The following is a 13,925-nucleotide window of genomic DNA, read 5'->3' as shown; positions in this document are numbered from 1 at the left end:
AGGTAGAATGTAAATTTCGAATAACAAGCCAACTTTAGCTTTGTTGAATTTCTTAAGTCATTTGTCTCAAACATGCAAATTTGATATTTGCCACAAAATGAGTGCACACTTTATTGAATATTATGGTAACTGCCTAACACCTTCATATTCTTTACTGTTTTTCTGTTGATTCTAGGAGAAGCTATTAAAGAACCCGTCCTCCGATAAGTGCCTCCACCTGAAGGATAACCAGATAATCATGAGCCCCTGTAACACAGAAGACTTTCACCAGCGCTGGGTGTTCAGTTGACCTCTCTTTCAGTCCACCTGACAAGCAAGGACATCTACACCCAATAGACCCCAAAGAAAGGACAGCTATAACTCAAGCTCATATGCTTAAATACATACTGTAGCTCACTCATTGTCTGAGTGAACTGACACAGAGTGGATAGTTTATATCCATGCAGTGGAACAACCAAAGACCTGCGTACTATGAATGTGGTGATATGTGACTCAGGGAAGACAAGCAGAGGCGCCATCTCTAAAAGTGAACGGAGCATGGGAGCGACTCGCCTGGCGGCAGTATTGTTTACATGCGGTGGCTCGGTGTGTGGTATCAACCTTCATGTTGTCCAAACTACTGCTTTTAAAGACACTGACCATTTTATTTATATTTTTATTTTTTAAGTCTGTGAGAAGGAAATATTTTTCGAATTATTGTAGACAAGGCAAATGGTCTTTATCTTGCCAACAAGACACTGTAGATATCATGTCATAAAATAATTTAGTTGTAAAGAATTAGTTATACAGAATCATACCTTGCCACAAGCCAAGGTTAAATTATCTATTCATCAGAATCCAGTGGAGAGTTTTGTGAAGTGAGATTTTTCAGTTGGTCAGTTAAAATTCCACCGTTTATTTTTTCCACAATTTTTTTAGAATTTGAAGGTGAGATGTAAACAAAGTCATTCAGAATAGTTTGATATGAAACGCTCCATTGTAGAGAAACTTGCTGACTCTTATTTACAACACAAATATAGCAATTTTATTTATTATCCAAAACAACCAAGGAACCTGTGAGTGTCTTCTGAGTCTTCATATGCAGTGCTGATGATGGTAAAGTAGTGGTAAATCCAAAAAACCATAATATTCTTTGAGGACTATTTTGCCCTGTGTGTACCTTGCTGCCCTGTATAGATTAAAAACGTGTAAATTGTAAAACCATGTCAGGCCTCAGGCAGCGTATTCATAACCATTTCATTTAACAGCTGTCTCTGAGGGAGCTTTTAGAGGCATTAAACACTTCAGACGTCTGGTTCCTATCACCTCCACTGTGAGCAATTCAGAGTATTTAGTGCATTTCTCTACTGTGGATCATTTCACAATAAACCGCTCTGAATGGTTTTGTTTATGTCTTAAAGATTAAATTATGCAGATGTTTTGAAAAGCAGTGGAATTCCCCTTTAAGTAAAGCTGAGAAATCATGTTAATCTAATGGAAATGTCTCTTAACTCTTCTACTGGGCAGATTACTTGTGAAATAAGTCAAAAAATGAATATTTTTGTCCTTATTATTATAGTTAAAGATCCCATATGACTTTTCTGTTCTCCCCTGTAACTGAGAGGGTGCAGTTTTTCTTTACTGGTGGAACAAATTAAGGGTTTTTTTGTTTTGTTTTGTTTTAATAAATGCCAATGATTTGTGGCCTTTTTTATTTTCTATATTTTTCCTAAAATATCCTGTATGAGCACTGTAAACAATGTGGAGGCAGTTTTGTTTTAGATGAGGTTAATAAATAAGGAAATGAAGGAGTAGATGCACTAGGCAACTCTTTAACCTGGTCAGTGTTTGGTTAATTTACAACAAAGATGTCCCTCTCTGTTTTTCTGCAGGTTGGTTTGAATGTGAAGAGTTTTAAAGAGCCCATAACATGGAAAATTAAATTTCCCTCACTTTTTTAAAATAAAAGGTTTTCATGTATGTATGTATGTATTTATGTATGTAATGGTACGTTTTAAAACATCATTCACTCCCCCTGTCCAAACATGAAAATAAATTACAAAAACAGGCTGCTTTGAATACACCAACTTTGTGATGTCATGGAAACCAATGCATTGATATATACCCATCTACAGCAGTGTAGCCCCTCCAATTGACTCTGACCTTTTAAAGAGTGTTTCAGATTGGACTACTTTATGAACACAGGGTGGCCAATCAGATCAGAGCTCTTTTACATGAATCAGTCTTAAAGGCACAGTAACAAAAACTTCCTGTGTAATTCTAAAGCCTATAGAGAGGTTGGAAACCGGTCCTGTATAAATTAATTGTTAATCATGACTGTTTGAGGTACATAAAAGCACACAAACGTCATAAGTAGAGCTCAGATGGGGAAAAAATTATAGAGAAAAAAAATGGAGGATATTGGCCCTTTAAACGCATTAAAAGCCGGCTGAGGAGCAGTTCTGCTGTCAGTGACATTGGCAGCAACAACGTCGCCTAAAACCGCAATGCTCATTATACAGCCAGGAGCGACAGATGGCAGCCTACGCTTTCTCTTAAAAAACAGACTTTCACAGGGAATTTTGAAGGTCTTTGCGTTACATGCATAATTCTGAGTTTGCATGACCTCAATTAAATCTTTGAATGACGCAGCCCTCAGCGCGCGCCACGCCAATCCTATTGGCTAGAAAGTCTGACTGAGTCAGCGAGGACTTCACCACGCGGTCTGTTTGTAGCGATTAGCGATGGGGATTGATTCACTTTACTCAACCGATTCCTTCCGTTCCAATGAATCGAACCTCCGAGTCAGCGATGCCCTGACTCAAAAATCAACTTTCGATTCAGCCAGTGAGTCAGATACTGCAGTTACTCATTGAAGGGGAAATCCACCAATATTTTAAAATGTTTGCGTAATAAAATGGTTCAGATGGTATTTAGTCAGAAAGTTACTAAATTAAAGAGGTATGGGACTGAGGGTCTGAGACGTTGGTGCAAATTCAAAGAGAGGGCAGGGGGGACACACCCCTTTCCATTTTTTTTTTAATATGGTGAGAATCTTTTTGGGGCAGCAGCGTGTTTTCAAACAAGGTACAAGGCTCATACTACTAATACTTTCCGCTAAATTTACAGTGCAGAGTGTTGTAAGAGAAAAATAGTCCTCAAAGAGTATGTATGTATGTATTTATTTATTTATTTGGATTTACCATTACTTAACATTACATAAAAAACCCAGAAGCCACCTGTGGATTCACTGGTACTCGGAATCCACGTTCTCAGAAAGAGGAATCCAGCTACAGTCTGAAGACCACGAGGGGAAACGTTATCATGTATTTTGTGCTGTGACTGTATGGGGGGAAATTGTGAAAGACTGTAATGATCATACAGAACAGTACATTAACGTTTCTACAAAACATTTCGAATCTGAAATCATCTCGTGAGCCGGTTCGACCGAGTTACTGAAAGGAATCGGTTCAAAACAACGATACCCTGACGAATCGCACACCGCTAGCGATGCTTGTTCATGTTTATTGTCAGGTAAAACACTGACTCCGCGTGCTCGGCTGCTCGTTTCGCGTAACGTCCTTGAGTATTAACTGGAAATATCTCACGAAAAGGCGAGACGGATTTCCATGCCGGTGTTAGCAAGTTGTTAGCTTGCTAACTCTTATCAGACAAATCCTCAGTGGGTAAAACCAGCGGCGGCTGTCTGCGAAGATTAGCTCCGTTTTCGCTGGCTTTGCACTGAAGTGTTTAATCAGCTCCTTATGAAAGAGCAGGACGGTTAGCTTAGCTAACTCGCTAACTCCTTTTCTATGTTTAACTCACATTTTCGCATCTTCCGCTTCCTTTAAACCTTACTTGGGTTAACTTAAACCTATGTTACATTAGTCTTTGTTTTAAGTTTTCCCCTCTTCGTCTGCGAGTATGAGTAACGTTATAAATCCGCTGTCTCGGACTCGGTCTGAGGTGTTCAGGCAGCTGAGGAGGGAGCTGTATGATGATGATGAATTTCGTCAGGTTCCTCACGTCTTTGTCATTATGGGTGCTTCGGTAAGAGCTTTTATTTCTACATTTAGTCATTTATTACCGGGCTACGCTGCGCTTCACAGCACAGGCAGGCTTGGCACCTAAACCTGAGCGTAAAGTTGACATTGGCTTTCATATTCGCCTTCCTGTTAGTCGAATTCCCCGTTCCACCTTAAATCGTGCAGCAGCTAATGGAGCGGCAGTAACTGCTGGATAATGGAACTGCTGCACCCTTAAGGTGGAACGGACAATTTGAGCAGGAAACCAACTTTAGCCTCGTAATCCTGTACAGACTCATTCCATACCTACACACACTTGTCACATTATCAGTGTTTCCTTACTGCTTCACTCCCCTGCTGTCCTTTACATGAGGTGTGTCAAACATAAACAGAGTAACTTGCATGACTGACATGCCCAGGGTTTTGTAACATGAGTTCTGTGTGGAACAAAAGTGCCTTTATTCTCCATTTTGCATACTCATTCTGCATGGCCTGTTAACAGGGTTAGGAAAACACTTTGAAAACGTGATGGCTGAATACTGAACACACTGCCCTAAATGTGTTTAGTAACCTATTCCCTTACCATAAATGAAGAAGTAACATTTTCAGAAAACATTTAGAAAACATATTGATCAGAAAATCTTTTTTATTTTTACTTAAATAACACTGTTCCTCACTGTTCCTTACAGTTTTTTTTCATGTCATTATTCTGTTAATGTTTCATGAAAAATTAATTTATTGTTTAAATGAAGTTCCAAAATTCCTCAGGTTTTTTTTTTCCTATTTCAGTTCACTGCTAACCCCAGTAATCCCCCGAGCAAGAGTGCAGAACAACCCCACTGCTAAGCTTATCACTCACAAACATGTCCACTACTGAGGACATTATTAGTTTGGTCATCACTCCAAAAAGTGAGGGATGCTGAGATTAATAACTGACTTATCCCTTGATTTATCAGTCTACTCAGGCTTTAGTAGTAATATCAGTGTTTGTAAAGAAGCCGTTAATGAAGATCCTCTTTAAAATTCGTGCAACAAGCATGTTTGCTACAGATGCCATGCGCTGATGTTAAAATAGTTAATAAACAAGCATTTATCTTTTTTTAATTTAGTGAGTATTCTAAAAGTATTCTCATAAAAATGTATAACAGTATTTTGAATACTGTCCTTACAAAATGTTACTTGTACTGAATATAGATAATTTCTGTATTCTGAATCCATATTCCCAATTGTTGTATTCTGTCATCCCAAACCTGCCTGTGAACTCCAGTTAAGCCCATATTAAAGTGTCAAGAGATTTTTTTTTAGTGAGCAAGGCTCAGCTCTTCACTGACCTATATTCTGCACTGTGTGATATAACTGAACATTTCAGTGTAATTAACAGTTTTAAGGCACTGTAGGCAAATAATATGTATATTCTTTCCTTTCCTCTAAGGGAGACCTTGCCAAGAAGAAGATTTACCCCACGCTGTGGTGAGTCTCTGCATGCATCTGTGTGTGCATGTCTGTCTGTGTGTGTGTTCCCTAGTTAATTATCAAATCCTGTTTTTAAGGTGGCTGTTTAAGGACAGACTCCTTCCAGAGGAGACACACTTTGTGGGCTTTGCTCGCTCTCGCCTGACATTGGATGACATTCGTGCCTCCTGTCTACCTTACATGAAGGTAATGGTTTAACGTTTCTCTTTAGCAAGAGATAAACCAGTATTCTACAGGTTATTATCATATGTTGGAGATGTGAATGAGCAACTCAGGCCCAAAAAAGATAATAAGACTGCTCTTTTAGTTTGCTGCTGCTTGAAAAATACATGTCTAATCAATATACCACTTAGTGTTCATGTGTCTTATCAGGTAAAAGAAGAGGACAGCGAGCGTCTGTCAGCGTTTTTCAATAGAAACTCTTACCTGGCTGGGCGGTACACAGATGGAGAGTCGTTTGCACAGCTTCAGAGCCACCTGGACTCTTTGGCCCCTGGAACTGCTGCAAACCGTCTATTCTATCTGGCCCTGCCGCCCACTGTCTACAATGATGTCACCAAGAACGTCCGCCAGCACTGCATGAGTGATGAGTCAGTGCCCACATACAGTACCACATTATTATGGCCACTGAGAAAAGACTATATTAGTACAAATTAAAAAAATAACATGCGGCCTTAATTGAGGTAGAGTTATGTATCCACAGCCGATTTAGTAATAAATGCGAATTTTTTCTTATTAGAAATAAATAATAAAAAGCTCTGTCATAGTTTCTGCAGAGGACAGCAGAATGACAACAAATGTTCAGCTGAAGTATAGCAATTGGGAAATTCACTAACTAAAGACTTTCACTACCACTAATTCATATTAGTCATTAGAAAACCTATCATCTTATTTGCTTATATAGCTAAAACAGAGCCGCCTAAACTATGACTCACAGGACATTCGATTTGGCGTCCCAGAAAGCTTCCCTAACCCCACCCTCTCACTCTTGGAGAGAATAAACATATTTTTATACTATTTATAACTGATTAAATTCTTATTCTCTGTTTCAAAATATTTTTTGTTACAAAATATTGTGTAATATTATAAAATCTCAAAACTGCTTTCCTTCTTTATGTGTATATTTTTTGTCTATTTTAAACCTGGCCCACCATAAACATTGCATCTTGACACCCCCAAGATAAAATACTTGGAAACCACTGGCCTGAAGAATATGAGACAGCTAGCATTAGCAACTAGCATCCTTGGAGTTTTAACCTGTGTTACGCTCAGGTCACTTTATACTGTTGTGTGCAAAAGTTTGAACACCCTCAGTCAAATTACACGTTTTGGTGATTTTTTTTTAAAGTGAAAATAAGTACAAATTATCTATGGGGAGCAAACTTAAATGTGGTATTTTTTTTCTGCAACATTTAGTGCACATTTGTATTTACTAGTTTAATATATTGCCAAAAAAAAAGTATAAAATGTGCCATAACTTTTTGCACGAGAAATGTGTTCCCTGTATTAACAAACTACATTGCTTAGCAATGTAAAATAAAATTGTTTATTGCAATTACTATTGAAAAGTAAAAGATGTAGAATTACTGAGTCAGGAGGAAAAAAAACACATTAATATATGGTGTGCGTGCGCTGCTATGAGTCGCACTGTAAAGCCTGAAATAATCGTTTACAAGTCAGAGGTGTCGGGTCAGATTTTGTGTGAGTTTTTCGGCCCGCGTTATACGTCCTTACGCCTTAACGTCACATGCACAGGCTCAAAAAAAAGGTCTAGCTCAATGTTTAGGTCTCAGATGCAAACTCAACATTATACTGATGATAGGATGACAATAGTAGATTATTCACTCCCATCCTCAGAAGACACGCCCATCACCAAGTTTTCAGTTTTCTTTCAACGCACTCGGTTTCATTTTATTCAGGGAAGTTGTCTGAAGCATAACCTACGTTACAAAAAGTTCTTCCACCTGTGTGCAATTACACATTTCCACAAAACTAGCATAGTATAGCTTTAAGAGTGTTGTAACTATGTCCCTCTTCAACTATTGTAAAATCACTAACATATGGCCTTGAGTGGCTTTAGTTGAAGAGAGCACTGAAATCTACATCATGACCTTGCAGATTCAAAGCACAGCAGCCTTTATAATTGTACGATGGAGTTTATAACTTTATGATCGTTCCAGATGGAGATGTAGGTCGTGATGTTTCTGAATCTTTTATATGTGTCTGTGTGCAGGGGCTGGACCAGAGTGATTGTAGAGAAACCATTTGGAAGGGACCTGCAGAGCTCAGAGGAGCTGTCAGCACACCTCTCCTCCCTCTTTAATGAGGAACAAATCTACCGGATAGATCACTACCTGGGCAAGGAGATGGTGCAGAACCTCATGGTACTCAGGTGATGCACTTTTTGAAAGTGATTGATTGGCAAAAGTCTCCAGTTACTGTCATTCGACATTTGATTGAGTATGCAGTATTACACCAGAGGGGGGTGCTATTTAAGTGCAACATTGCTAGGTTATAAGGTGGAATGGCTCTCAGCCAATCACAGAGCCAGGGCGGCACTAACTATTGACCAATTTCCACCACCTGCGCTCATTTTGTTTGGTGAAGATTTACTTAAGCCTGTATGGTTCTCACTGTTTCTGGGTTCCAGGTTTGGGAACAGAATCTTTGGCCCTATTTGGAATAGGGAGAGCGTGGCCTGTGTAGTCCTGACTTTTAAAGAACCCTTCGGAACTAACGGAAGAGGTGGATACTTTGATGACTTTGGCATTATCCGGTGAGAAAGCATTACTTCTGTGGGTCAAACTAAGTTGCTGCATGGTATGCAAGACTGCAGATAGCATGAATAAACACCTCATATTTTCATGTGTTTACAAACTGTTCTGAAGAGATGTTTTGAAGAGTCTACTGACCTTCGATTATGCACTTTAACCATGTACATTAGAAAAATCTTGTGTGTGTCATATGAATACTTAAGTATTCTTTTTTTTACAATGGTATTCTTTTCTCTATTCTCTTTTTTGAGTTCTTTTGTCAAATATATGGTATATACTATTAATACATTATTGCCGCCTAATGGATATATTTTGAACTGCAGTAACGAACATATTGGTTTATTGAATATTTAGTCATGAAGTGTAATTGTAGTACATTATTATTGTTTTAAGAGGGGAATGTTGGGATACTCAAATAGAAATACCCATGAATATTCAAAGCCTGTAAAATGCTGTTTGGACCACACCTAAAAAATCAACAGTGAGATATTTTTACATATGGTTATTCTTGGCTTTGTTATTCCTCTCTTTCCACACTCTCTTTTTTTTCCTCAGTGATGTCATGCAAAATCATCTACTCCAGATGCTCACCTTGGTTGCCATGGAGAAACCTACTTCCACTGACTCTGACGATGTGAGAGATGAGAAGGTATTGCATCAGCACCATAACGCATTAAACAAAAAAGCAAAAAGGAGGCTTAATCTCTCTGGGTCGGGTGTTGGAGGAGATGTGCGTGCTATAAATAAAGAGCATTAACAACATTTTCTCTAGCGTTAACGGGATAATTTCGTCAATAACACTAATTGAAATATGTCTGTTTTTGTCTCGATCTTGAGGTAAAAGTGTTAAAGTGCATAGCTCCAGTGGCTCTGTCTGATGTGGTGCTGGGACAGTACGTGGGGAACCCTGAAGGGGAAGGAGAGGCTAAGCTGGGCTACTTGAATGACCCCACCGTTCCTGAAGGATCCTGCACAGCCACTTTTGCCACTGCAGTGCTCTACGTCCATAACGAGCGCTGGGAAGGTGAGCAGGCTTTGTTGTTAATGGTGTAACGATGCATAATGTGTAATGTACCATTGCTTCTTATCACCTTTTTTTCTTTCTGACCCTCTTTTTGTGTAGGGGTACCCTTCGTCCTGCGCTGTGGTAAAGCCCTAAACGAGCGTAAGGCTGAAGTGAGGCTGCAGTTTACAGACGTTCCAGGGGACATCTTTAACTCCCAGTGTCAGAGGAATGAGTTGGTAGTCCGTGTACAGCCTGATGAGGCCATTTATGCCAAAATGATGACCAAAAAGCCAGGCATGTACTTCAGTACCGAGGAGACTGAGCTGGATCTGACCTACCGCAGCAGATATAAGGTAAGACTAATCATACTTACACAGTCCTCACTGCTTTTATAATTATTATTCAATTTTCTAATGATTTTTATGTGTAATCATAGTAGTGCCACATGTAGTTTTAGTACAATATGTAGTTCATACTCTATGGTAGGCATTAGGGGTGCAAATTACCAAAGGTCCCACAATACAATATTATCACAATACTTAAGTCACGATACAATAATATTGCGATCTGCTGAGTAATGCGATACCATTTGTTGCAATTTATTACCTTATTTATTATTATATAACCACTGGGAGGTCTGCAATGTTTGCCCTGGTGTAACTTTCGTGCCCTGCTCTTGTTTGAAGAATGTAAGATAGCAGTCGCCAGTCCTCTGCGAGATACTGCGCTGTTATAGTCACATAGGAATCCACTGCCCTTGACATCCATGCATCGCGAGTTATTGCAATCCTTTCTGCTGTACTCAGGGATTCTTCAACTTCAAACTTTTCTGTAGAGCTTGGGTACAGCTGTGTTGGTGAAGAAACATAGTCACATACCTCGGTTCCAGTGTCTTGACCATGCATCAAAAGCCTTCGTTTTTCACAGTGTATGGACGCAGGTCTTTGCACATGAAATAGGTGATGGATCATGTTATTTTCTTAGCTCGCTCAAAATTGGAAGGTATATTTCTCAGGCTAAGTGTGTTCATTGTTTGGTTTTTCGGTGGACCTGATTTCACTTTGGCTAAACAGAGCAAAAGTCAGCTTTATATTCACCCACTTCTTGTCCAAATTTTCCCGTTCCACCTTAAATGCAGCAACACTTATTTGAATAATAATTAAAAAAATTTAACAAGATACGAACAAGAAGCTGGCAAATAAGAAGCCAAGTTCAGCCTCATTTGCCTTATCTGTTAATGCTGTCTCTGGATAGTGGCATGTGAGGTGAGCCCTCATGTTGGTTGTATTCCCAGGGTATTTTGTTTTCATATGACACTTCTTGCAAATTGCACGTCATATCACTGTGCTTTGTCCCTCTGCTGACTGTCACCTCTGCTGAAAGTGCACTAGGGCTACAGTAGTAGCAAACCAAGTAATGGAACCTCAAACACCACCAAAACTCCATAGCTAAATCATTGCACGCCTGCCTCAAAACCATGTCAAGTTGTTAAAGAGGAATTCCACTGATTTTGAGATGCTAACAAAGTCATTAAGAGTGGTTTGATTTGAAATGGTGCGTTGTAGAGAAACGTAGCGTTGTTTTGCAGTGTCTGCACAAATATATCCATGTTATTTGCTCTCCATAATGACCAGTGAAACTGCAATGTTTTTATGTGTAATGTTGATTATGATAAAATAGTGGTAAATCCATAACAAGTTTTCTTTGGGTCTTGGGTTTTGAAAAATGTTTGGCCAAAACCTAATCTCAAAACAAATGTCTCATGATGTTTTGAAGAGTACTACTGACCTATGGTTATGCATTTTAACCATGTACATTAAAAATCATAAAAAAAAAAAAAATCATAGAACTGGCCTGAATGATGTGAATACTTAAGTACTTTTTTTCACATTGTTATTCATTTCTCTTTTTTTCCCAGTTCTTTTTGAACAACTTGTATATATAGTTACAGTAGCCTCCTAGCACAAAACAAAATGAGCAGATTTTGAACACTTTTTGGCCTTTGCTGTAAGAGGTAAGCGTTGGCATTGTTTTTAAGGATTGCTCATTAACCATGCCCTGTAAAGCTGGTTTATGTTTGAAAGTCTACTAACCCTTGTCTAACCCTCGTACAGGATGTGAAGCTTCCTGACGCTTATGAGCGTCTGATTCTTGACGTGTTCAGTGGGAGTCAGATGCACTTTGTACGTAGGTGGGTCTCCTTTAGCACAGTTTCACCCCACATCAGAACTGTATCTTGAACTTTGGAGTGCATTCTGAATTGTGTTGTGTATGTTTGCCTGTTTTTGTCAGTGATGAACTGAAGGAAGCCTGGAGAATCTTCACTCCTCTCCTCCATCAGATTGAGGCAGAGAGGATACAGCCCATGCCGTACACATACGGGAGGTAAGACGTCTACTCACCAAGGATAAGTCAGTTTAATTAGGAAGTATATTTCAGTACATGAGTGCTATCATACAGCTGCCCTGATTTTTCATTAAAAACTGCTCGGTTCACTGTCCACAGTCACTCAGATTGGCAAGAGCTGTGACTTATCAGCAGAAAGCATGAGATTCAGTATGAGTTAATGTCTGTAACCAAAAAAAAACTTAATTCCCATTTAGTTAAAAATCACGCAGCCCTGTGTTATCACTTATGGTGGCGTCATTTTACAGTAGCAGAAAAAGTGAAATTCAATGCTGAGATATTATGACTTGGCCTTAAATTAGTTTTCACTCTGTCAACAGCCGAGGACCCAAGGAAGCTGATGAACTGTTGAAGCGGGTAGGATTCCACTACGGAGGAACTTACAAGTGGGTTGATCCTCATGCTGTATAAACACTCCAATCATTCCAAATGGATTTTTATCTTACAATCAAACCAAATTTCCTTCCGTCGCTGAGCAGAGAAGAGCGTTAAAGACTCATTCCTGTTCAGAGTGAGGGAGATGAATGCAGTGAAATCCTGATCATTCACCAAGACACAAGTGTTAATCAGTGAATGAGTGAACTGCCTGTGCACTGATGGTAAAATGGGTTGAAGATTTCGCCCTCAGTTCAGTATTATTTTTCCTCTAATGTGAATTTAGAGAACCAAACCTGTATTTCCAATCAAAAGATGATGCTTCATAATTGCTCTGCAATAATGCATCTAATGCATTTCTTTTCATCTGAACGTAATTGGAATTTCATTTGTCTTGGGGTTTCAGTCCTTCTTTGTGACAAAATCAGGGCGTGATGCTCCTTCATTTGAATGATTCCATGTGAAGAAGTTCTTCATTTTCCGTACTTCTTTTTCTCCAGTTACCGAGACCATATTTCCCGTAGATTGAAGGGAATAGAGTAGTGCAGGCAGACTGGAGTTTGAGCTGGTGCTTTAAAAGTTGAAAGCAATACGCACAGTACTTTTGTAATACAGTACTTTTGTAGTGTTATATATTGGATGTCTGTTACGATTTGAAATACAGATGCACTTTTAGTTTTTTGTATTATCTATATAAGCTACAGGATGCTTTGCATATGGCACTTTGTCGAAAGCGGAAAGACCTATGTTTACATTTTTTAATCATTATGGCAGAACAGTAGTTTAGGCTGTGGGCATGTGGGTGGGAGGGTGTAGTCTTGACAAACCACCCACACCAAAGATCACACCAGAGAGTGAACGAGCTAATAAGGATCAGTGAAAACATGTTTGAAGGACCAAGGTTTATGTTTCTCTGCGTCAAGGTAAGAAGCCGTTCTGTACCATCTTCACCATCTTGCTTTAATTGCAAAGAATCTGAATTCAAATCTTAATTTAACGTTTTAATTATGTTCCACACCTCTTCAGGTCCCGTCCGTACACATTCCTACGAGCCGCCACGTTTTTAAGAATTTTGAGTTCACTCCTGTCAGTCATGTCACTTAACCTGCTGGTTGTGACTCTCACTCACTCACAGGTACATGCCCTAGCCAGGGGAATGTTGCCTTTCAGCTCGGAGGACAAATGAGTGGTCTGTCTGCTATCTTTAACTTCCAAGAATAAGTATGTAGAATGGGGTGTGCTGAGTGTACAACAGTGTTAATGATATGGGCTTGGCTGTGTTGTACATAATAGTCTGGAATGTACTTAAATGGTCTTTCAGTACCTGTATTTTGAGGATTTCTATGGTAAAAATAAAAAGCGGCTTCTTACAAGTAATGTTTGTGGAGTTTTATGTTTAAGGAATACTCGTGTTTTTTGACCTAATCTCTATCTTCCACATATGTATCATGCAGTTGATTAGCATGGACAATATTTTCCCTGTACTTAGAAAAAGAACAGAAAAACTGTTCATTAGAAGCACACATATACATGTGTTATATTAATTTAGTGTGTGGTGTAAAAGTCAGAGGTCATGCTATTTATTTATTTACATACAATCAATCACAGTGGACATTTAATACATGGTATTAATTTTTCAGCATCAAGAAACAAAAACCATTTAACAGAAAATTACAGAGACGCTAAATAAACAAATAACTAAATATGTTTTGCAGTATTTACTGTCCACCCTTTGCCTTCATTACAGCTTCCATTCTTTTCAAGAGACTTTTTTTTGCTGAAATCTGCAGGAATATTTTTCCCACACCTCTAAAGTTCAGTCTTGAAAGTTGGTTGCATTTTCTGCTCCTCACCATCCAAGTAATCCTAATGATTGCTTGTGATGTT

At 38.9% G+C, this 13,925-nt stretch overlaps 2 protein-coding genes across 5 annotated transcripts in view; both read left to right on the top strand.

The window, feature by feature from the left end:
* The window catches only part of galnt6 (UDP-N-acetyl-alpha-D-galactosamine:polypeptide N-acetylgalactosaminyltransferase 6 (GalNAc-T6)), a 19,535-nt gene extending 17,562 nt beyond the window's left edge, over positions 1 to 1,973 (top strand). For all 3 annotated transcript variants that reach the window (XM_036591751.1, XM_036591753.1, XM_036591754.1), the window contains one exon: positions 176 to 1,973. In XM_036591751.1, coding sequence (XP_036447644.1) covers positions 176 to 289 — 114 coding nt within the window. In that variant the 3' untranslated portion in view covers positions 290 to 1,973. The remainder of the gene's footprint in view (positions 1 to 175) is intronic.
* An 858-nt stretch (positions 1,974 to 2,831) lies between these two features.
* Positions 2,832 to 13,852, top strand: LOC118822517 (glucose-6-phosphate 1-dehydrogenase-like). Of its 2 annotated transcripts, XM_036591611.1 has the most exons (13): positions 2,832 to 4,029; positions 5,437 to 5,474; positions 5,555 to 5,663; positions 5,850 to 6,067; positions 7,711 to 7,869; positions 8,128 to 8,253; positions 8,807 to 8,900; positions 9,089 to 9,275; positions 9,375 to 9,610; positions 11,372 to 11,448; positions 11,550 to 11,642; positions 11,984 to 12,049; positions 13,174 to 13,852. In XM_036591611.1, exons 1-13 carry the CDS (start codon positions 3,904 to 3,906, stop codon positions 13,184 to 13,186), a joined length of 1,542 nt encoding a protein of 513 aa, XP_036447504.1. In that variant the 5' UTR covers positions 2,832 to 3,903; the 3' UTR covers positions 13,187 to 13,852. The 2 variants fall into 2 exon arrangements, with proteins under 2 accessions (XP_036447504.1, XP_036447503.1); XM_036591610.1 differs by having other exon boundaries at positions 11,984 to 13,852.
* Positions 13,853 to 13,925: the final 73 nt, after the last annotated feature.

Source organism: Colossoma macropomum, unplaced genomic scaffold, assembly GCF_904425465.1.
Source record: "Colossoma macropomum unplaced genomic scaffold, Colossoma_macropomum, whole genome shotgun sequence".
In the NCBI taxonomy this organism is placed as follows: domain Eukaryota; kingdom Metazoa; phylum Chordata; class Actinopteri; order Characiformes; family Serrasalmidae; genus Colossoma; species Colossoma macropomum.
The sequence above is the reverse complement of the archived record's forward strand: the minus strand, read 5'-3'. Positions and strand labels throughout refer to the sequence as shown.